This window comes from Cavia porcellus, unplaced genomic scaffold, assembly GCF_034190915.1.
Source record: "Cavia porcellus strain 051 isolate PalLab524CR breed Dunkin Hartley unplaced genomic scaffold, mCavPor4.1 scaffold_29, whole genome shotgun sequence".
Classification (NCBI taxonomy): Eukaryota; Metazoa; Chordata; class Mammalia; order Rodentia; family Caviidae; genus Cavia; species Cavia porcellus.
Window position 1 is genome coordinate 6,841,212 of NW_026947512.1, and position 24,657 is coordinate 6,865,868.

Genomic DNA, 24,657 nt, shown 5'->3' on the forward strand with positions numbered 1-24,657 from the left:
TCGACAGCATTGAACATTAGTAAAAATAATGGAGAAGAGATCTCAAAGATTTTCTCCCTCCCTTTATAACATGTAAACACTGCCCCAGGAGGAGCGCGGCAACAGAAAAGGCGGGGCCGGCATATATATGTAGTGTGTGTGTGTGTGTGTGTGTGTGTGTGTGTGTGTGTGTGTGAGTGCTGGGTGTCCTTGGACAGACTCGAAGGAGGAAAGGCTCAGTTTGAGAGTAATGTTTAATTTTACCTTAGGGTCACCTTTGGTATCTTTCCAAGCTCGGTAGCATTACTCTAGGACCACAAGCCCTAGTTTGTGCCCTGTTCACAAAGCCGAGCGCCATCACACCTTCGGCAGTTTGAGGCCTCCGTGGGGTTTGCTGCAAGTACATCTTTTTCAGGGCCCAAATCTTCCCGTGTAGGAACACCTGGAAACAGCGCGGTGGAGCGGGGCTCTCGCGCTTGACTGGCGTTGCTAGAGCTGGGGGGTGGGGGGGTCCCCAGGGCTTGGCGGCCAGTGAGCCAGAGCCCCGCCCCTCGTCCTCCCGCCCTGCCTGGCCGGACGGCCTTTAGGGGCCCGGGGCTCCCCCACAGCACAGACGTCAGTCTGCTAGTCAGTCTGCAACCGTCTCTGCGGGAATCGCGCTCCGCTCCCGGACCGCAGCCCCGCGGTCCGAGGATGGAGAGGAAGGCGCGGAGCCCCTCCAGGGAGCGCCACCGGCGCGGCGGCCGGGCCTCCCCCGGGGAGAGCAGGAGGGCAAAGGCCGAGAGGAGCGGCAGGGGCCGCGGGCGCCGGGAGCCTGGGCCCGCGCTGCCCGGGTCCCCGCCGGCTGCGAGTCCCGCGCAGTCCCGAGCGCCCGCCGCCACCGTGGTGGACGTGGACGGGGTGCGGGGCTCGGGGGAGGAAGGCACCGAGGTGGTGGCGCTGCTGGAGAGTGAGCGCCCCGAGGAAGGTAAGGCGGGCAGGCCGGGCCCCCGAAGCTGCCTTCCGGGGGGCACCTAAAAGAGGCCAGATAAAGTGGGATGGATTGTCCAGCTGCGATTAAACCAGAGCAGACCGCTGGAAACTCTGATTCCGGGAAATACAAGGCATGAATTGGGAGCCCAGCAACTCCCCGGTGATGGAGAACGAAGTGCCGCAGCAGAAGAACAAAAGCAACGTCAACCAAGTGCCGCCCGCCACGGTGGAGGGAGTGTGGTGCTGGGCGGGGGCCAGTGAGCCCTCAAGTTGGTTTTTAGGGCCACCGTGGAGCATACAGACACCCAGTAGAAGCAAACATCTGTGACCTGGTGTCTCTGGGCAATTGTGTGGCTTCTTTTCCTCGTCATCCCATCCATCTGTCTTACCATCCTTCTTTAGAATGATCATTGTTTCTAAAAAACAGAGTGAGCAGGGTCAAGTGGAGAAGAGCCTGACCGGCCTTGAAAGTCCAGCCCACTGCCTGCTAGCCTGTGAGTCTAAAAAGACTCCCCTGGGGGCAAATTACCACAAAACCTGTAAAGCCTAAAATGAGATGAGTGTCCCAGAGCACTTTGCACAAAGCCTGGAGGGAAGAGTAGGCTTGATTCTTGCAAGCTTAAAGAGAAGGACATCGGATCTTGCAGAAAAAGGTATCCCTTTCTTAGGTAAAGTGACTCTTAGGAACACCTTTATTTAACTGTCTTTCTTACCATGACTGAAAGAAAAAGCAAAGCTCATTACACTTTAAACAATAGAATGGTGAGTGTTAATAGCATGTTCTGTTGCCTTTGCTGGCCATGAGATTTTAACATTTCCTAGTTACCAGCAATGTAATATATGCTGGATCATGGAAAGCTACAACTTAAGGAATATTCTGGCTGCAGGGATGTAGTTTAAATGGATCACGTTAAAACTGTTTTGCCTAAGTGATAAATCACTAGTCATTCAAGGGTTGCTGGGTTCCATGTTGACATCATGCTGAGGTTAGAGCATTTGTAACTGCCGTGTGTCAGTGGGGTAGGAGAGGGAGGGAGCTCCCATATGCAGAACCCTGTCTATACACCAAGTACACACTAGGTGTTTTACTGAATTAACTTGTTCTTATCACACCCTTATCATACATTAGCAAACATCCTCAGAGATTAAGTATCTTGCCCAAGACCTATAGGTGGGAAGCAGAAAGGCCAGAATTCCAGAATAAGACCAGCAGGCTGAAGGACCCGTCTTTACATGGGGCTCCCTCTGGTCTCTGATCATGGTCCCAGCCCTGCTGCCAACTAGCTGTGGCCTTGGGCAAGCAGCTTCCCCTTGTGGGCTTCAGTCTCTCTAGCTGCAAAGCGAATACAGCAGACATCCTAGCTCCGGGTGAGAAGTCACACTAAAGATGAGGCAGCCCTTGCCCAGGAGGTATCTGGCTCCCAAGGGCCATTCTGTCTTTCTCACCGAGCAGCACAGTCCACAAGGCAGGCTATATAGGACTTGGGTGTCTCTGAAAGGAGCATCACCTTACCAAAATGTTGGGATTCTCAGGCTACGTCTAAAGGCTCTTCCTGCTTTCACATTTAATGCTTCACTACTTGCTTAAAGCAAACAAACTACATATTCAAGCAACTCATCTCAAGACAGTAATGTTTTGTGGGCAGACCTTTGAGTTAGGTTTAAGTACAGAAATTGGTTTTCTATTCACATCCTTAATTCTGTATAAAGGAATTCTTGGGCCTTTCTTCCTTTATAAAATGTAATTTTGTTTATATATGCACTCATTTACTAATTAATAATTCCATTTATAAGCTAAAGATGGCAATAACACTATTGGTCACTGTTACTGAATAATATAACATTTAACAATGATGTTGATAAAACATTTCCCAAAGCAGATCCCATGAAAAATAAATTTCATAGAATATAAATAAGAAAACTTGTCAAAGATTTGAAAAACAGTAAAGTGTACAAAGCTAAGAATGCTTTTACTATGGGGATTCTTATAGCCTCCTGGGTTCATGAGCATTGGAATGCCAGATTTGGGATACGTTGCCCAGTGTTTTTTAAACCCCTTTGCCTGAGGAATTCTTCCCTTGTGGAGCAGTCTTCTGTGGAGTTAGTATTCTGTGGGATGGTCTTTGGGAACTGCCCATGCAACGACCTTTAGTGCTTATTTAGGTTTCGTGCTGGTGTGGCTTGTATATCATATCTGTCTTCTTTAAGTGATCTGCACATCGATTTGGTGATGTCTCTTCAGACAAAGAATTCATATTTTAAAAATCAAAACATTTGAGCAGGTGGAGCCGCAGGAAAAGCGCCCGCGCTGCGCGGCCAGAGCCCGCTTGCCCGCCTCGGCCTGGCGAGGAGGTCCCAGCGCGGGAAATCGCAGCGGCGGCGGCGCGGCGCGTCACCCGGCAGGACCCGCCAGGACTCGGCGGGCTGGGCGGCACCGCCCGCGGCGCGCAGCACGGCAGCTGAGCTCCCGCCAGGTGGCGGCGGAGGCGAAGGCAGCTGCACGCCGAGGGGGCGTCCGCCCACCTCTGCGCCGCGGCTAAGGTCCAGGTGCTGGACTCCACGCCCCAGCTGGAGTTCACCTTCGAGTGCATCAAGGGCCTGAGCGAAGACTTCGAGTGGAAAATATTCTAAGTGGGCTCTGCAGAAAGTGAATATGATTAGGTTTTAGACGGTCGCGTGGGCCCTGTTCCTGCAGGAAGGCGTATGTTTGCACCCCATCCAGGGTCAGTCCAGACGCAGATGCAGTTGGCGCCATTGTGCTAATTCCTTGCATCTGTTGAGGTGAAGCATTTATTACAGTTGGACTATTATGTAAATAATGAGTATACTGAGACAGAATTAAGAGAAAATCTACCACTAAAATCAGACTTTTCTAAGCTTCGAAGGAACATTTTGGCATCTAATCCCAGGGTTAGACGATTCCACATTATTTCCGAAAAACCGGAAGATACAGAGAGCAGTAATCCAAATCTACAGCCACCTCTGTCAACAGATATTTTACTTTCAGCGTTAAAGGGATGGGCCACAACAGAAAAACTGAATGTCACGTGAGAATCTCGCATGGACTGCATGTGGCCCCTTGTGACCCGTTTAGTACAAACTGAGCGATTAAAAACAGAACTATTTCCCTGAAATTCCATAAGTACATAGTCAAGAAACAATGTGAAGAATTTCATCCTGTAGAAAGTTGATAAGAAAACTAGTATTTGAGCAAATTGTGGAAAATAATTACAACCATTGTTAAGTAATTTTTTTCTCTAATGCATTATTTTATTTGTTCTGAAACTAATCTGATTAAAGTATATATATTATTTTCTTCTCCTTTACAAAAAATTCAAGAATCTTTTAACTACATTGTAAAGCCATTTAACCTCCTGGGCAGTAATCTTTCGACTGCTGTTTTACTCATTTGAACAAAGTTCACTTCTACTAGAAGGCTTCTTCCTGTGTGTGTGTGTGGGGGGGGGATAAAAACAAAAAATTTTGCAGGAACGCTGGTGTATGGCTATATTCCCAGCTGCTTCTACAGTTGAGGTACCAGGATTACAGGTTTGAGGTTAGCGTGGGCAAGTTAGCAGTTTATTGAGTCTTATCTCAAAGTAATTTTTTTTAAAGGGTTGGTTGTGTAACCCAGTGGCAGAGGACTTGCCCTGCGTGTATGAAGTCATGAGTTCCATCCCCAGACACTCTCACTACTTTGCCCAAGCTAGCCCCAAACTCCTGGGCCCAAGGGGTCCACCTGCCTCATTTTCTTAGTACCTGAGACTACAGGTGTATTTTATTGTATCTGGCTTTGCAAAGTTTTTAGGCATATCAATTAGTTATCCTTTTTTTCTCACCCTTTAAAAATAGTCTTTTACCAATTTCTAAATGTTGGTTGTCTTTTAATTCACTGTGAGATTTTATATATTGACAAATATATCCCTTTGGCCATGTTTCTAGTATCAGGAGATTAAAATTCTTGCAATTTCCATAATCCTTCCAAGTCAACATTTATTGAACATCCATATTGTGTGAGGCATCATCCTAGGCCTGGGGACCATTGTAGAAAAGCCCCCAAGAGCTTGTGTTCCTGGAGATGACCTTCCTTGATGCCATTTCATTTATCACTCAAATATCCTTGATGTTCTGCATCCCAGTTCCTTATCACTTTTTTTTTTTACAAATACTAATAGCATGTTATAACCACATAAGTGATTTTCAAAGACTAGAGACCAACACCGTAACCAAAGGAATTAATTCTAATAGTGGGATTTCAAACAGCAGGGCACCTAGTGAATGAGGAAGTTGTTTCATGGAAGAAAAGCTTCTGGACACTTTAGGTAGTAAAACCTGATACATGTGAAGCACAGTTCCTCATTTTTATCTGCATATATCATTTCATATGTACATCAGAATACAAGACTTAGCTCATGAGCTGGTCACTATGAGAGTGTAGAAGTGGGGAGACAGGGTTGAAGGAATCCTGCGCCCTGTGAAGGTCAACTCTGAACATGAAGTGAAGGAGACATAACTGCAACCCACGGGTGTTCTGGTCTAGTGTTCCCATGCCTTTGCAGGAGCCTGCAGCACCCCTGAAGGCCCACATGGGCCTTTGCACAGACGATACCCCTGGCCCTGTCAGCTTTCACTAGTCCAGTGCCTGACTCATTCTAACATTTCTAGCAATGTCTCCAATACCAAGGACTGAAAAGTGCTACTCAGGTAATCCTGTGAGGTTCCCATCTAATTCTTCTTTTCCTCGTTAGGTGCCAAGCCCTCAGGTTTAGGGGCCTGTGAGTGGCTTCTTGTCCTCGCCTCCCTTCTCTTCATCATCATGACTTTCCCTTTGTCCATCTGGTTCTGCATAAAGGTGAGTTTCCATGAGGACCAATAGCTAACTTCCTGGGGCCTCCCTGACTACATCAGGTACCATTTGGTACCTAGTTATCACACCACGTGGACTCCTCTTGGGGCCACTTACCCTCTTATTCTTTCAAGACCCAGCTTAAAAGTAATTGTGAAGCCTTCTTTGACTTCTGCACAGTGTTATTCCTTCCCTGTTCTCCCAGGTCATTCTGCTTTCACTGTATTGTAGCACGATATGTATGATATTTGTTTTTTTCTTAGTACATATTTACAGTACAGACATTCTTTTTTACAACAACCAGGTTCTACACCTGCGACTAGGCTGTAAATGAACTGGTCACTAAATGAGAACTGTATATAGTATATGCACTGCAATATTTGGAACAATGAAATGGTCTAAGGAAACTCGAACTTGGTGATTTTGCTTTTCTTTGCATCTCTTACGTGTTGCACTGTAACGTATAACAGAACATAAAACTACAGTACTGCACTGTACGGTGCAGGCAACAAAACTCACAGTGCTGTGTTGTTAAGCCATGATGCTCAATGGATTAGACACGTTAAATACATTTTCAACGTAGTAATATGTTCAGTTTACAGTGGACTCATCTCAATGTTATAAGTTGAGGAAAATCTTTATTTGGCTAGTTATTATTGAGCGGAGATTTTTTAAATGATTTTTTTTTATGGTACTGGGAATCAAACTCGGAACTTTACACTTTTCAGGCAGGTACTTGTGCCACTGAGCTGTATCCCCAGCCCTGAGGTTTTTAAAAATTTTTAAATTTTTTTAATGGACAGAGGATGAGGAAGGAACATTGACTTACCTATACTCACAAACCACTCCTTCATTCATTCATTATTTACTGAATATTTACTATAGATCAGGGGAAAAAAGATTAATTGTATACATCAAAGAGTTCACAGTTTTGTGGGGTGTACATATAGACAAATAGATCAAATAAATTAATGATAATCAATGGAACTCAGATTCTAATACTGGCCCAGAAAGTGAAGTTTATGTTTTAAAGATTATGCAGTGAATTTCCCATTCTTTTAATAGACAGAATACTCTACCCAGAGAGTTTCCTTTGTGTCACTTAAAAATATCTCTGCATTTTTAGGGCACACTCAGTTTTCAAGAGTCGTAAGAACAAATTAAAATCGGTTGGATCATTTTGAAGCAGGCTTTGAGGAAACTGAAATTTGTGGCATTAACAATTAAATAGCTAGTAAGTAATATGTAAGCTAATAATACAGAAGTCACTGAAAAATACAAGATTAAACATGCTCTGATAAGGTTTGAATTAAGGAATATTGGATGAACTAAAAATATTATTGTTTAGATAATTGTGAGCCTTCAATCAAAATTCTTTCCTTAAGCTCAAAAATTAACAGGGCCAGTAATATTTTCTTCAATTGATTTCTGAAATTCTATACTTACTAAATACAAATTTTATAGATTTTTAGAACATTAAATATGAATAGGAACTTGTTTTTAATTGTTGAAACAAAAAATTTCTGATCTCTAGCATCATTTTCATGCCAAGGTCTTTTAAGACTTTTTCTTTTTGGGAGTAATTTGAAAGTTTTACATTTTCCTTTAGGTTGTACAAGAGTATGAGAGAGTAATTATATTCCGACTGGGACATCTGCTTCCTGGAAGACCCAAAGGTCCTGGTAAGAAGCATCTACTCTTTAAAAAAGAACTATCTCCGCCTCCAAATTCATGGATTTTTAAAATCTGTGAAGCTTTATAATATGGACCTTATATGAAGTAACTTGATTTATGATAGTTTAAGACATTCTTCAGAGAGTGTTATTACCACAGATCGCAGGTGGCCACAAGTGGATGAGTAAGACTTAGTCTCTGACCTTAGAGTCCTTGAAACTCAGTGGAGATGATGTTTGGGCATCCAGCCTGATTATAGGGCATAGAGAGAGGTATGATGGGTCTAAATAGTTCAGAAAGTGGGATTTGGGGATAGAAGGCAGCCAGAAAAGCATGAGAAAGAGCAAAGGCCCATTGTGCATACAATGGAGACAGTCTGAGTTCTCAGAAGGCCTACAGAAACAAGTAGAGTGGAGACCAATGTAGAAGACATAAATCAGACTGGAAGATTCAGAAACCAGCAGATGGGTCCATAAAAAAGTAGAACTAGATTCTGAAGTTCCACATTGTGGACCATCTGGCTGTGGCCCTGTGCTCTGGAGCCTTCTCTGTTGCAGCCCAGAAGGGCCAGTAGCATCCACTTGTGTGTCTCTCCTAATTAGCAGTCTCTAGAATGCAGGAAATATTCAGCATGTGCCTATTAAATTCCACCAGTTTATTATTTTGCCTGTCTTTCAGGATTTGATCTGTCCCCTCATTTCTCAAATAGCTCAGTTTTTCTCTGAGAATTCACAGGGTGCTTCTTATATATATATTATACTCAAACCAGTCTCAGCCCCGAGCTCCAAGCTGCCTTATTATTCTAACTAGTCTGGACTTGGCTGCTGCCTAGGCAGATCCTAGGTTCTGTGAGATGCGGCTGCTTTCATGAAGGAAGCTACAGCATCCCAGGGAATATTGGGTTCTCAATACATCCATCTATAGATGCTTAGCATACACTGACCCGATGCACATTATTGGGAAGGTGAGGACTAATTGACCAGCCAGAAGGCTGGTATCATGATATTGTTATTCTGATTGCTGCTGGGGCTCACATGTTAAGAAAGTTTGACACAGAGGTACCTTCATAGATTAAAATCAATTTTACAGAGCGCCTACAAGGCCCTAAGTTAGATGGTAAGGCTAACAATACATATTATAGTATACATAGGGAACTCCTTCTGATGTAGAAACAGACATGAAATTGAAATCTGGAGGGGTCAAAAGCATGACTAAAGTGACCATAAAATCGAGTTTGCTGAGAATAATTTCTGTTTACACTTCTTGCCCTCAGTAAGTTTTAAGAAAACTCGTTTTTACCCTGACAAGGGTCCCAGTTTGAATAGCAGATTATATGGTAACCTTAACTACAACATCCCCAAAACAAAACAAAACAAAAATCACCTTAGGAGCAGAGGTGAGATTCCCAGTGATCTCTGTGTAATTGGAGGCTAAGAGAAGCAATATAATGGGCAGTTGAACCTGAAAAGCAGAGTCCATGTTTTCTCTTCACCTGTTTACTTCCTCTACCCTCTTTCTAGGTCTGTTCTTCTTTTTGCCGTGGCTAGATACTTACCACAAGGTTGACCTTCGTCTCCAGACCTTGGAGATCCCCTTTCACGAGGTACGTGAAATGGTAGCTTTGGCTTTCTCTCTACATTTTCCATGGGTGAGCTACCAACTCTAGCCCAGGGAAAATGTCTATGCTTAAAAATAGGGAAGAAAGGGGCTGGGGATTTAGCTCAGCAGCATAAGTGCCTGCCTTGCAAGCAGACAGTCGTGAGTTCGATCCCTGGTACCGATAAAAAACGAAAAAGACAAAAAAAAAATAGTTTTGAAGTCCTATATCTTTTACACTGATTTATTTTGATTGGTTATATTCTGTTTTATCCTCTTTAAAGTAAAAAAAAAAATTCTCTTTCACAAAATGTGCCAGGAAAGTTGTTTACCCATATGCCAGTGAATGAACCTAAATCTGTATCTTTTACCCTGTACTAAAATTAAAATAGATCAAAGACCTAGATATTAAAATAGAAACACTAAATCTTCTAGAAGATAAAAATAGGTGAAACTCTTGAAGACACAGACATAGGCAAAGACTTTCTTAATAGAACTCCAATGGCTGAAGAAATAACACCAAAATCAACAAATAGAATATATCAAAATAAAAAGTTTCTACATAGCAAAGAAAATGAGCAACAGAGTAAAGACACTACAAAATGAGACAAGAATTCTCTACCTTATCCTTGAATCGAAGACTAATATCTAGAGTATATAAATAACTCAAAATATAGGACTTCCCCATTAATAATGGGCAATTGAAATGAATACATACTTTTCAAAAGAAGAAGTACAAGTGGCCAATATACATGAAAATGTGCTCCACATTTTTGACATTAAAGAAATGAAAAAGCAATACCATGATTCCATCTTACTCCAGGAAGAATTAGCTGTCATCAGCAACTCAAAGGACAACAAATATTTGTGAGGTTGCGAGGAAAAAGAACGCTTCTACATTGTTGGTGGGAATATAAACTAACATAGCCCTGTGTAAATCAGTATGGAGATTCCAAACAGCTAATAATAAAAATTCCACTTGACCTAGCTATACCTTCTGTGTATCTTCTCAAAAAAATTAAGCACATCGTATCAGTGATAAATGCATCCCTATGATTTTAGCAGCACAATTCATAAAAGCTAAATTATGGAAGCAGCCTATATGCCCATGAACAGCTGAATGAAAGAGAACATGTACTTAACCATGAAGAAAATTAAATTTGAGTCATTGATAGGAAAATGGGTTGATCTTGAGATTATAATGCAAAGTGAAATAAATCAGACAAAGTTACATATCACATGGGTTTTCTTATGAGAAACCCAAATATAAATAAGTTAAAAAACAAAATAAAAGATAGATGATAGGAAACAGGGAGGTAAACCTTGCAGACATGGAAAAGGAATCTGGGGAGGGGGCAGGATACAGGGAGGGACTGGAAAGGAAAGTAAAAGTGATTAAGACTTGGTATGTTTATGTACCAGTTTCCCAAGATGAATGTAATTATTATGCATGACAAACATATACAATAAAAAAGAAAAATGTATGTTTTCAGTATTTGCTTTTTAAACATTTATCATAGTGATATATTTTAACAATTTAGCAGTAAGAATTATTGTTTGCAGTATTGCTTATTGGAATAAAACACTGGAAACAATTTACATCTTATTGACTTCAAAACATTACAAAATCAACAACAATTACCATAATGCCTCTCAGTGACCTCAAAATAGCTGCAAATAACCTTAGTAAAAATCAAACAACATAATAGAATAGAAAAAATTAAAATAAAACAATGAATGCAATAAAAGTCTTCAAAACAAGCCAATAGTAAATCCAAAATTGCTACCATAATATATCTTGATATCTTTGCAATATCTGCTCCTGCCATCAGATTTGACATAAACAAACAAAACAAAAGAGAATAGAACCCAACCCAACAAAATAATGGAAATGATACAGGATTTCTGAAACATGACCATAGGGAATCAACAATAGCTGCAACCCTTAGGAGATCCCCCCTAGATGTCCCTGTGTACCACTATCCTCTGAACCCATGATCAGACCACTGGCCCTAGACCTGCAGTGTTAGTGAATCACCAAAGCACCGCAGGCATCCAATTGCGTTTCACCTCCATAGCTATCATCACAGCCTGTGTTTCTCGGATAAGTTGGTCACTTAGGGCGGGTGAAGGGGGGCCGGGGGGGGGGGGCGGTGCGGTACTTCTTGTTTGTCAGGCTACACACCGGAAGGGGCTGGGTCTGTCTGTTCTAGTCTGGCAGGGGTCCATGCATGGCACTGGTTCCCAGACTGGGTGTGCTTGCTGGTGTGGCTTAGTTCTCTCTACCCACAGTCTGTGAATGGCGCTGACTCACCGGGAGAGACTGAGGTCTGTTTGTTCTGGTCAGGCGGTGGCCTGCGCATGCTGCTGGATCCCTAAAGAGAATACGTTTAGCCTATGTTTTTGTTCCCTTTGTCAGATGGCTGAAGGTACCTGGGTTTATATTTGTATCCTCTATTCTATTCCACTGACAAACATGTCTATTTGTGTGCCAGTACCATGCTGTATTTATTACAGTAGCTTTGCAATATAACTTGAGGTTCAGGATTGTAATTTCTGCTTTGCTCTTTTTGCTCAGAATTACTTTGGCTATTCAGGCTTTCTTTTAAATTTTAGTTCTTTTTCTATTTCTCTGAAGAATGCTGTTGATAATTAGAATTTCATAAAATCTGTATATCAATTTTGCTAAAAAAATATTTTTACTAAAGCAGCCCTTTTTCCAATACTGCCTAAGATCAACTGTTTCTTAATGTCCTCATCAGTCTCTTTTCTCAGAGTACTATGGTTTTTGTCTTAGAAGTTGTTCACTTTCTTGGTTAGGTTGGTTTTATGTGTTTAAAGTTTTGAAGCTCATGAATGGGATTGTTTTCCTGATTTCCTTTAAGGTGGGTTTATTGTTAGTGTAGAAGTACTCTATTGATTTTTGTGAATTGATTTTGTTTATTAGTTTTAGGAAGTATTCTGGTAAAATTTTTAGGGGTATTATATTTAAGGGATCATATTGTCTGCAAACAAGGATGGTTTGCTATCTTCCTTGTCTATTTATATCCCTTTTATATCTTTTTCTAGCTGGATTTCTCTAGCTAAGTTTGTAGTACTAATTTGAATAGGAGTGGTAAGAAGGGACATCCTTGTCTTATTCCTGATTTTAGAGGGAGTGAACATTTAGTATGATGTTGCCAGTGGGTTTACTGTAAGTGGCTTTTATCAGTTTGAGGTAAGATTCTTCTATTCTTATTTCCATCAGGGTTTACCATGAATGAATGTTGGATTTTTGTTAAAAACATTTTCTGCAGCTACTGAGGTAATAATGTGACTTTTTTCTTGTGTGGCATATTACACTTATTGTGTATGTTGAATCATCTGCATTGCTGGGATAGAGCAATGATATGTAATCTTTTCAATGATTTGTTGCAGTCTATTTACATGCATCTCACTAAGGAAGTTTGTGTATGTGCCTTAAGGGAATTGGCCTGTAATTTTCTTTTGTTGCCTATTCCTTGTCTAGGTTTGGCATCAGAATTCTAACTTCAAAGAATGAGTTCGGCAGTGCTGCCTCCCCTTCAGTTTCATGGAGGAGTTGTAGAGTGCTGGCGTTAGGTCTCCTCTGAAGTTTTGGTAAAATTCTGCAGTGAGTCCATCAGGCCCACTTTTCTCGGGTATCCAGGGTTTTGTTGCTGCTTTTATTTCATCGCATGAACATTTTTGTGAGGACTTTTGAGTTGCTTCACCAAATCATCCTCTAGCATGCACTCTAGTACGAGAATGTTTATTTCTTACCATATGTCTCTTTTACCAGATTTGTGTGCATCATTTCAGAAAGATCTAATATAAAATCAATGGAATGTGTTCATACAAAAATTATTCCTGATTTTTTTTACAAAAGTATTTAAAATAGGAATGATTCCTATAAATTGTGAATTCTTTAGTGTATGCAATAAAAAATCCATAATTTCCAAAAACATGTCTATTTTGAATACAGGATTGGCTAACCACTCTTTTTTTCCTTGTTATACTCCTCCTCTGAGAAGTTCACTTTGAAAACATTTAATTCCTTTAGTTCCACAGAGCAGCCCAAGAATTAAGCCTGCTCTCCAAACTTTCTTTCTGCCTAGGTTGTTACCAAAGACATGCTTATAATGGAGATAGATGCTGTCTGCTACTACCGAATGGAAAATGCCTCTCTTCTCCTAAGCAGTCTTGCTCATGTGTCCAAAGCTGTCCAATTTCTTGTGCAAACCACCATGAAGCGTCTCTTAGCACATCGATCACTCACAGAAATTCTTTTAGAGAGGAAGACCATTGCCCAAGACGTAAAGGTAATTGAATATTTTGAAAAATATCTCCTTTACTCATTTATTCACTGCAAAGTTATTTAATATTCCACTTGATGTGCATTTAACTGTTCAAAATATCATCCATTAAGGAGATTATAGCTAATTAGGAAGATCTGAATTGACCCTGAATCAAGTAGGGCTACTGGTCTAGTGCACAGATTTTACCCTCAACCCTACTCTAGTGATTGGTAGGTCCACCTCTATTATTTAAATTCATTATAAAATTCTCACAGTGTTGGGAGTGGCTGCTGGCGAGTGGTTGAGCTGGTGGGGATGGATGGAGGGGTTGGTGGTATGATGAGCCCGGTTCCTAGGAGCTTGCAGACTAGCTGGGGAAACAAGCATAGTATGCACCAAGTTAAGTAATGAGGATTCAAACAAGGCTTTCTGAAGTAATAGTTACAATGTTGCAAGTCTTTCATGATTAATTGCCTAATCATCTAGATTTGCTTTGGAATTAGAAGAGTAAAATCCTCCCAAGCAGCCTCATGTAGCCCACAGGCAGCAAGCTCAACCCACTCACCCATGACCAGGTGGGCTGAGAGACTGAGAGCACAGCAAGACTCCAGGCAGCTGGCCAGTCAAGGGGCAGCGCAAGCCCAGAATGAGTTATGAGGTTCTGAGTTAGAGGTGGAAGGATGACTTCAAATAGATGGACCCTAAGCATCAAAGGTGTTCATGAGTGTTCTTCATGGGACCCGAGCAGTCACTAAACTGAAAAATTGCAGTGTGCAAATATTAGAAAAGTAGAAATAGCATCTGGATGAAAAATGAAAAAAATTGGCAAAGTAGAAGCCAGAAAAAGAACAAGAGGAACACATGAAGTCACTGTCCTGGGAAGACTCTCCAGCTGTCCCTGCAGCCTCTCCCTTTTTTGTCCTCCTCTGAAGGACAAAGTCTAGACTCTTGTCTTTCAAGATTTCCCTTGTTACTCTGAATTATAATGAATGCATTTATATGTGTGTCTCCCAGATTATAATGACACCTTCCTGGCAGACACCATGTTTTATTTATCTGTTAGTCCTTAGCCCTGGCGTGGGGCTTGTCACGCAGCAAACAGTTGTTTGGATGAAGAAATGACCCAGCTGTTGTGTCCTCACCTTGCCAGGTTTCCTCCACTGAATCTAACTCTCTAAACTATATAGTGTTCACCCAGCATTCAGCACTTTTATGCTTCCAGGCCTCCCCTGAGCTGTTTCTCCTACATGAAATCCCTTTTTTCCCATAGGAAAAATACTATGTGTTCTTTAGGATGCCACCTCCTCTGCGGTGTATTTACCAACATTCCCTATTCTCAGCTGCCCCCACTATTTAGTCTTCTCAGACTATACCCTGAGAAATCATCAGAAAATAAAGAGAGAAGGGAACAGGCAGCATGGAAAGCGCCAGGCACTGCCCCTCCTCTGCAGAACCCACATTTCATCTCCTTCCCCATGCCCAACTTTAGCTTCAGAGGACAGAAAACATTGGGAAGTAGAGGGAATTGAGGCCACCGGAAGTAAGGAATGGAAAGCACCCTATAAGTGAGCCATTTGGCAGGGAGGCTAGAGTCTCTCTCTCTCTCTCTCTTTTTTCTCTCTCTCTCTGTAATAAATGCATTTTAAAGCATATTAACAAATACACCATCTACAGGATTAGTTTCCTATTGCTCCTATAATAAATCACCATAAACTTGGTATCTTAAAACAGTATGAGCTTATTCTTATAGTCCTGAAGCCGAGCCCAAATCCATCTCGGCAGGCTTCCATCAAGGCGTCAGCCGGCTTGACTGCTTCGGAAGGTTCTGAGACACAATTCTGATTCCTGCCTTTTTCGGCTTCTAGTGGCTGCCTACGTTCCTCAGCCCTCAGTGCACTTCTGTAAATTCTGCCTCTATCTTCACACCCCCTTCTTTTACCAAATCTGCCCCTGCTTCTCTCTTACAAGGCCACTTGTGGCTGTATTTAGTGCCTACCAGATAATCCAGAATAGTCTCCCCATCTCAAGATTCTTTGACTTAATCACAACTGCAGCATCCCTGTCGGGTAGCATTCTTAGGTCTTGGCGACTGGCATGTGGACATTGTTAGGGCCATTTTCATCCTATCACATCACTTTATTTCCACAAATAATTACCGAGCGGCCCTGTACAAGCTAACTCTGTGGCAGGCATCACGAAGCCTGACAAAGCCAAGCAGCAAGTACCGCCCCTGACAGGAGGCTTCTGTGTTACACTGGTGCACAGGCGGGCTCCACTCACGCCTGAGGGGCCCACTGACATCTGAACCCTTCCTTCCACAGGTTGCCTTGGATTCAGTGACCTGTATTTGGGGAATCAAAGTGGAGAGAATGGAAATGTGGGTAGGAAAACAACCAGGAAGAACACTTCAATAAAGGGAAATGTTTTTGTTTCATTTAAAATATTTCACTTTTGAAAAATCATTTTGAATGCTGTAGCCACAGTAGTACACATTTAGAATAAAGAGGAAAACCATCTACTATCTCATAGCCAAGATATACAATACATTGTCATATATGGGCAAATTACCCTCAAGGTTTTTTTCACAATGCATAAAAAACGTCAGATCTTTTTAAAAAGATAAAATCACATAAAATTGCTCATCATGGTGATGCACATCCAGCACTTGTGATTTCAAGGCCAGCCTGGGTTACTTAAGGACGTCAAGTCCAGTCTGGGCTACACAGTGAGTTCAAGACCAGCCTGAACTACATAGCCATACCCTATCTCAAAAAACACACACCAACAAAAAGTCACATAAAACTTACCACACTCATAGCTTTAAAGTGTATAGCTTCATGGTTTTAGTATATTACAAAGTACAACTGCCACTACCATCTAATTTCAGAATGTTTCCATCACTCTAGAAGGGAGCCTGCATTCATTGAGCAGGAGCTCTCCTTCCCCCTCTCACTCCTTACCCTCTGGTAAGCACTAATTTAAGTTTTTATTTCTATGCATCTGCCTCTTCTGGACATTTCACATGACTGGAATCATACAGTATGAGGCCTTTTGTCTGCAACCTTGCACTTAGCATAATGTTTTCAGGGTTCATTGATGGTGCAGCATATGTGTCAGTATTTCATTCATTTTTATAGTTAAATTGTATAAAGTTTTATTTATCCATTCAATAATTAGTTAGTTTCCTGGCTGTTATGGGTAATATTATAGTGAGCATTCACTTGCAAGTTTTTGTTTGAACATATTCATACTCATAGGCGGTATGTGAGAGTGAAATACCTGGATTATATGGCAACTCAAAACTTTTTGAAGAATTACTAAACTCTTTGCTGTATGTGTTTCTCACAGCCATAGAGTAGTAAGACACTTTTGCATCTTTTAGCAATCCACTAAGGTTTTTATTTGGCCAGTTTTATTCTTTAAAATCAATCCTTGTCTTTTATTAGTTGTATGGTTCTTCAAGGCTGGGTTTTCAGCGTCCAACTTAATAGCTAGAGATTAGATAAACCTCAAGTTGGAAAAATGATCACATATGAACTCAAAATGTGCTGTGTGTGTGAAGAGAACTCCGCAGCTCCCCTGCAGCATCAGTGGTGATCCCCACCTGCATCTGAAGTTCTGCTCCACTCCTGGGACACATAGCACATTCTATGAAATCGAAAGTGTACTCTTCAAGGGACATCGTAGAGAGGGCAGCAAGTGTGTAAGACCTGCTGCTAAGGTCACTGCTGCTGCTTCACACCCACCTTTTCTCTTTTTCAGTAAAGATGTGAGGTTGCCTGCTGGGCTTCAGCACTCGCTGGCTGTGGAAGCCGAAGCACAAAGACAGGCCAAAGTGCGGGTGAGCCAGCACCAAGCACTCAGAACTCCCATCAGCTGCACTTGGACGAACACCAGGGAAGCCGGGAAGGCCTGCCACCTGTGCAGAGCATTTCTCCTTTGCTTCCTTACCTTTGACTCGTCCAGATGCCGGGCAGAATCTGGCTTGGGGCCCACCACTCTATTAGAATCGGTCTTACACCCAGTGTCTAGCCACACCTCTTCCTCTCTGAAGCTGCTAACACCATCTATCTCCTTCTTGAATCTTGCTTTCACCCCCTCTCCTATCCCCGTTATCCTCTCTCGCAGTGGCATCCTTCCCTGGGTAATCTGAGTCACCCGTCACTTCTGGGTTAATCACCTGTAGGTCCCAGGCTTGTGTCCTTAGATCTGCACACCCATGAAAAGTGCCCGTTCCTCAATGCCAGGGAGCCCAAAGATCTAGCTGCCAGCATCTTCTAAGGAGTGGAGGGCAGGGAACACTGGAAAGAGGATAATGAGGAAAGAAAGGACGACTAACTACAGAAGAGCAGCAATGGCTTTGGAGCACTGAACGGAGAGAGGTCGTCCTTTCTGACTTTCAGAAGGCGTCTGGGTGGAAAGCTTGGTGCCTTCTCTTCTGAAATGCTTACTCTTTGTCCTGAACAAGCTGGAAATTGCCCTTCCATAATTCCAGGCCTTTACCTGGAATGCTGGCCAACTTTTCTTCTGCATGGCAAAAATCTTAATTTTTCAAGCCCATCAGACATTAATAACTTCCTTAACGCCTCATTTATTCTTGTCATGGCCCATAACAGCTTCCACCTTGATTAAGTGTGTCTGTCTCCCCTACCTCGCAAGCCTTCGGAACACGAGCTGACTCTGTCTCCTGTGCTCACAGTACTTGCCACCTATCGGATCCACAGTGCTTGTTCGCTGAAGCACACTGACGAGCGAGCCATTCAAACCTCCAGGGGACAGGGAGGCACAACTGCTTTGCTGTTCTCATCTGTTTTGTAGATGATAGCTGCAGAAGGGGAGAAGGCGGCCTCCGAGTCCCTCAGGATGGCAGCTGAGATTCTGTCAGGCACACCGGCTGCTGTTCAGCTTCGGTACCTCCACGCTCTCCAGTCCTTGTCCACAGAGAAGCCTTCCACTGTGGTTTTACCTTTGCCGTTTGACCTGCTCAATTTCCTGTCTCCCCCCAGCAATCGAACTCAAGGAAGCATCCCGCTCCCAAGTTCTGCCAAACCCATTGAGCCACTGAATCCCAAAAAGAAAGACTCTCCCATGTTATAGAGTAGATGAGCAAAGCATGATGTGACTGTAAGGGATCTGTCTCAGACAGTCTGTCCTCAGCGTCTGCCAAGCGGAATGTCCTTGGCATCCCTTATGTCACAATGGGAAGATGGTGAAATGGTGTGAGGAGGGACGTTACAGGTTTGGGTGGATCATCTTACAAAAGTCATTATGGGAAAGAGCCTCAGTATATGATCTAATGTGGAAAAGATTTGATTCTAAACATGGCTTTTTGACTCGTGAAGCCTTAGTTCAAATGTCTGTTTTACGGTAGTCTCTGGGCCCTCTGACAAGGTTTTTGCATCCCCCATAGCCTTTCTCTTGTCACACTCCCTCCTGACCCTTATTTAAAATTCCAGCTTTGCTCCACCTACATCTACCAGTTCTTTAAAGGAGCCGCTTACCCTCCACCCCCTCCACACTGGATCTTTTCGCCACCCTAGTTCCTCACACCTGCCTCTGATAGTTGCATGGTAGTGACACTTGGATGTTCCTGAGTAAATGGAAAAAAAAAGATATGCTTATGTTGGCGATAAAATTTATACCCAATTAAAAGAACTTAAAAGGAATTCTTTGTATGGAGATTCCTTTTTTAATAAAGAAATAAAAAGGTAAAAGTTACATATATTCTTTTTTTTTTTTGTACTGGGGATTGAACTCATGACCTTGCACTTGCTAGGCAGGGGCTTATGCTACTGGGCTAAATCCCAGCCCCATATATATTCTTTAAACTGAGGAAGAATCACTATAAATAGAAGGCTAAGAGTAATATATTTCAGTATAGAATTTACCAGATTGCATACTTCTTCTAACGGTATGATCTACGCATGCCCTGCAGTAGTCTTTTCCGCTTGCTCCTGACTGCTGCTACGGTGTTCTTCAGCTGTAGGTCTATTGGGACGATGAGCATTCCCGTGCCCTCTAAAACGCTGGCTTGTGCCTCAGTGCCTTTGCTCAGTAGAGGATGAGAATTAAGTAGAGGATGTAGAAGTTAAATCTTTGAAAGGGGTCATCAATTGCACTTCCAGATTTTTCTGAGCTTAGAGAAGCAGTATAGCAACATAGCTGAGGTCTCTATTATAAAGATATGACAAACAGCCCACAATCTCTTGTCAAGACAAACTGCTTTTTTGGAAGGTAAGTCATCCCCAGTCCCAAGCACAGCTAGACAGCCACCAGACTGTGGAGTGGACAAGGTAACAATGCTAATCCATCCCCCATTTTCCACTCTGGTCTTCCAAATAGTCAAACCTAGGCAAGGAAAAGGAAGAGACTGCCATCTCGCTGTACCTTGTTGCCCACCAAGAGGAGAAACTCTCTTCTGTACTGATTTTGTTGTCCTATGATCCTAAGTGCCTGTGTACTTTGAAACAAATGCTTGCAATGTCATGGGGGAATGAAACATAGAGGACCACATGTCCCAGTTCTAAAGTGGTTCTATTTAAATGAAGCTGGAAATGGTACTGGCAAAAAAACAGACTTGATGATCAACAGAACAGAAGATACAAAAACAACTCCAAGCACATTCAGCTACCTTATCTTTGTCAAAGTACAAACAGCAAATAATTATATGTCAAAAATGGTCAACATCACTGGCCATTCAAGAAACACAAAACAATACTGAGATTCTTTCTCACTCTAGTAAGAATGGCTACTATCAAGAAGTCAACCAGGGATAGAGAAGATGGTGGCTTGATAGGTAGCTGGGTGGAGAATCTCTCTGGGAAAACCACCTCAGATGCTGGAATTTGACAACATGGAGGGGACTGCACAAGGGGAGAGGGATTCTTGTGGCCTAGGAGGAAACTGAGGGAAAAAAAGGGGTGGAAGATGAAGGAAAAACGTGAGTAGAGGATGGAGCTGGACGCATTCATTGAGACTAGTCCTGCGCTGTGCAGGGCGCACCCTGGAGTCAGACAATTCATGGTTGCACTGAAGCCATGGCAGCTGACCTCGGGAGTTGATGAGTCCCGGGCCCTTGGCAAGAGGATGTGGTGTAACATGGACTGGAGCCAAAGTGGAGAGCTGCATTAATCCACAGTGAGCACTGGAAATTGGGTCCCGCAGTGGGTGTGGCTGGCTGGAAGACATTTTGGAGCTGGGCAGGACAGGCCTGAGACTGGTGCCCTGGTGGCATCAGTCAGCTTCCCCTGGCCCAGAGAGGACTGGTGGGGTCTGCTTGGGCTGAGTCATGCCCCTGGTTGGGAGCAAATAGCCAGGGACAAAACAGTTTTGACCCTGTGACATCCGCACAGCACAGCCTAAGTTGCTGAAGGCACTTGCCAGCTCCCTGGCTCAGAGAAGTGGAGCTAGCCCACAGTCCCTGCATGCACCTCATCCTCAGCAAACTGGAGCAGGCAGCAAAACCCCAGCCAGCATGCTTTAGAAAAACCAGAAGCAATATGGAGAGGGTCTGAGACCTCCACCACACACCTGTCTGAAAGAAACCAGAAACATGACAAGAGAAATAAGAAAAAACCTCCAGCCACTGACCTTGGGAAAATAAGTTCAGGAGAGGTAAATACAGAAGAGATCCAGTGCAGCAAACATGCAAAATTGGCCACAACATCAGCAGACATAAAGCAATACCTTCATGACCTCATAGATGAACTTAAAACTGAAATTCTAATCCAAGTGAGGCAAGTTATAAAAAGAATAACAAAAGAAATGCTAAGCCTCTCTCAAGAAGACACAGATGGAAGAATGGAGGAACCCAGAAAAGGAAGAGAAACCTTTGGTGAAGAATATAAACAAAATCTAGAATACATGAAACAGATCCAAAGAGATTACCAGGAAATTAAAAACTCCATTGAAAGTTGGCAAAATGCCTTGACAGAAACTAAAGTTAGCCTTTCAAAACTTGAAGATGGGGCTTTACAATGTGTGATTGTGAAAGAAACGACCTCTTAAAAACAACAAGGAACCAGGAAGTAACAATTTAAAGGCTACAAGACAGCAAGAGGATCTATAACTTAAGAATAAAAAACATAAGCTAAGAAGCAGGAGTAACCACAAATGAATTACAAAAGCTATTCACAGGAATAATTAAGGAAAATTTCCCAAGCAAAGGAAAAAAGAAATGATATCCAGATAAATGAGGCATACAGAACTCCAACCAACTCCAACCAAAACAGATCTACACCCAGACATATAATAATCAAGATCCCAGAGATTCACCACAAGAACAAAATATTAAAAGCAGTCAGAGAAAAGAAGCAGATCGCCTATAAAGGAAAATCCATCAAAATAATGACAGACTTCTCAACACAAACTATCCAATCAAGAAGAGCCTGGAGTGAAGTAGTCCAAGCCCTGAAAGAAAATAACCTCTAGGGGCTGGGGATTTAGCTCAGCGGCATAAGTGCCTGCCTTGCAAGCAGGCAGTCGTGAGTTCGATCCCTGGTACCGATAAAAAGCAAAAAGACAAAAAAAAAAAAAAAAAAGAAAATAACCTCTAACCCGGATTGATGTACCTTGAAAAACTCTCTCTCAAAATTAATGGAGAAACAAGATGTTTCCAAGACAAGGAGGAACTGTGGGAGTTCGTGGCCACCAATCCAACCCTACAAAAAATACTGAAAAGACATTCTAAAAAGAGATAGAAAAAAAATACCAGGATTCCAGCAACAGTGGCAGAGAGGCCTCAATGAACAGGGCAGACAGTAGAATGAAGGAGAAAAGTGGACAAATAATAGCAGAAAAATTGAATAGCAGAGATGAGGCAGAGAAGGTGGGCTATAATCTCTAATATACATGGCCTTGCCACACTAACAAAAAGAAACACAGGCAGAGTAGATTAGGAGGCAGGATCCATCGAGATGCTGTAAATAGGAAATATACTCAACCTGAAAGAGGGTTAATAAATTGAAAGTCAAAGATGAGAAAACGATGCTCTATTTGACAGGGAACCAGAGAGAAATAGAGACAACTCGTCCAGCAGCTGCAGATAGGTTGGAAAGTCACGACACTTTTGTGCAGTGGAGAACTACACAGCTATAAGGAAGGAAAACCTCGTGGCTTTAGTAAGTAAAGGAATACAGCTCAAGATCAAGCTCAGGGGTAAAAAGGTTCAATGCCACTTAGATAATGGGTTGCCCCCCAATCTAAAAACTAAAGGAGTTAGTGGGACCCAAAATATACAAAGCACCCTGAGATAAAGGGGAGGAATTACCTAAAAAAGGAAGGCAGAGGTAATTGTTAATAGTGTATCAGGATTTAAAAGCCACATTAGCCTTATCACTCTGTTTAGTTTGATTCTGTTTTGTTCCTGTCTGTCTACTCATGCTAGATTTGAGGGCACAGAAAGCTATCCCAAAAATAGCAGGATATACTATGGTAAATATCATTAATTCCCTATTAACTTAAACTGAAACCTGTATTACTTACATTGTCTTACTACGACTGATCTTATTTGAATCTGGTTTGTTAACCTCTGCTTTGTCTTGACTGATTTTATTCAATTTTGGTATGCTTGATAGTATCAAGTCTAAGATTAGTAGAGGCAACTACTCTGAAGATGACAAGATGTAATATCTATTCTGTTTTGATTATCAACTGCTTTTGAAGTCCTACAATGTCTCCAATGTTGTTTTTATTAAAATTGCTATGTAATGCTATGTTCAATTATATTATGTCTGATGATGTAGACAATTCTATTGAAAATAACAAGAGAAAGCATAGTAACTACTTTAGATGACCTAATATTGTGGTTTTATATGACTTTTGTTTCATGTTTTTCTAGGAATTTGTTTTGTTGTCTTGTTTTGATCTGTTTTTCCCTATAATACCGAAAGGATAGGTATACATGTAGAGATTCACACATGTGAAGAATCTCTAAACAGTTTACAGGAACAGATTATATAATGCACAATGTAATGAACAGATACTCTGAAGAAGAGACACTAAGATGCCCAGTGCTAATTCTATAGCATTATGATATAAAATCTAGCAATACTATTATTCACTGTTCAGAATGATATTAGTCTAGTCTCATGTTTAATTTCAGCATATGTAAAGATATGGACAGCTACTTCAAAGAGAATGAGAGACAATATAGCAGCCACTGTTGACATCCCTAATGTCAGGTCTTGAAGATCTCAAAAACCTTCATCATCCTGTTCTGATTAGATTAGTACTATAATGTTTAGTATGTATTCACTGTGTGTGAAGTTGGGGACAACTATTTGGAAGAAAATGAGACACAATATGATAGACAGTGAAGATCTCCAGTGGACTTGCTTTGAACCCCGTGTTTCTTAAAATTGTTTCCTTATGATCTGTTTTGTTCTGTTTTATTTAATCTTACCCTCTTTAAAATAAAAAGAAAGAAGTCAACCAATAACAAATGCTGGCAGGACTGTGGGGGGAAAGGAACTCTTTTTCATTGTTGGTGGGAGTGTAAGTTGGTACAACCAATATGCAAATCAGCATGGAGATTCCTCTAAAAAACAAACCTAGAGCTTCCATTTGAGCCAGCTATTTTCCTTTAGGCATCATACCACTGTGAGACATGCACATCCATGTTTACAACAGCATAATTTATAGTGGCTAAGTCTTGGAAACAGCCCATATGTCCTTCAACAGATGAATGGAAAAAGAAAATTTGGCATTTATATGTAGTGGAGTCCTACTCTGCCATAAGGAAGGACAAACAAGACATTTTTAAGGAAATGGATGCATCTCCAAACAATATTCTCAAGTAAAATAAATCAGACATACAAGCTTAAATATCACATTGTTTCTTCTATGTGAGAAACTCAAAATGTAAATAAGGAGCAAAATAGAGGACAAATATGGGGAAGAAAGAAGAACTTGTTCAAATACGAAGCAGAACAAGGGAGGGAGGAGGGGGGGAAGAAACGGAAAAGCGACAAATAAAGGTCAGTGAGAGGGAAAAAATGGAAAGAGGTTTTTTTTTTAACGAGGAAGGGTTGAAGGGAGGGGAGGGAAGTGGAAAATAAAAAAGAATTAAGATATGTTATTAAAAAAGGAAAAGGGGCCGGGGATAGAGCTCAGCAGCACAGTACTGCCCAGTAAGTGCGAAGTTGTGAGTTCGATTCCTGGTTAAAGAAAGAAGTAAGCTGTATTATGTACATTCATCATGTTCCCATGATGAATATGAACATTATGTACAGAAAAGATTTGCTAATAAAAATAAAGATATAAATAAGTAAATAAATAAGGCTGGGTACTCTGGAG

At 41.9% G+C, this 24,657-nt stretch overlaps 1 protein-coding gene and 1 pseudogene across 2 annotated transcripts; both read left to right on the forward strand.

Annotated features, from left to right (window-relative positions):
• Nucleotides 1-527: 527 nt before the first annotated feature.
• On the forward strand, nt 528-18,668 carry Nphs2 (NPHS2 stomatin family member, podocin). Of its 2 annotated transcripts, XM_023567200.2 has the most exons (8): nt 529-946; nt 5,700-5,803; nt 7,407-7,479; nt 8,992-9,074; nt 13,183-13,386; nt 15,684-15,739; nt 17,125-17,203; nt 18,181-18,668. In XM_023567200.2, the coding sequence occupies exons 1-8, from the start codon at nt 673-675 to the stop codon at nt 18,457-18,459; spliced, it is 1,152 nt and encodes a 383-aa protein (XP_023422968.2). In that variant the 5' UTR covers nt 529-672; the 3' UTR covers nt 18,460-18,668. The 2 variants fall into 2 exon arrangements, with proteins under 2 accessions (XP_063096116.1, XP_023422968.2); XM_063240046.1 differs by lacking the exons at nt 15,684-15,739; nt 17,125-17,203 and having other exon boundaries at nt 528-946.
• On the forward strand, nt 3,418-4,083 carry LOC106028719 (histone chaperone ASF1-like; annotated as a pseudogene).
• Nucleotides 18,669-24,657: the final 5,989 nt, after the last annotated feature.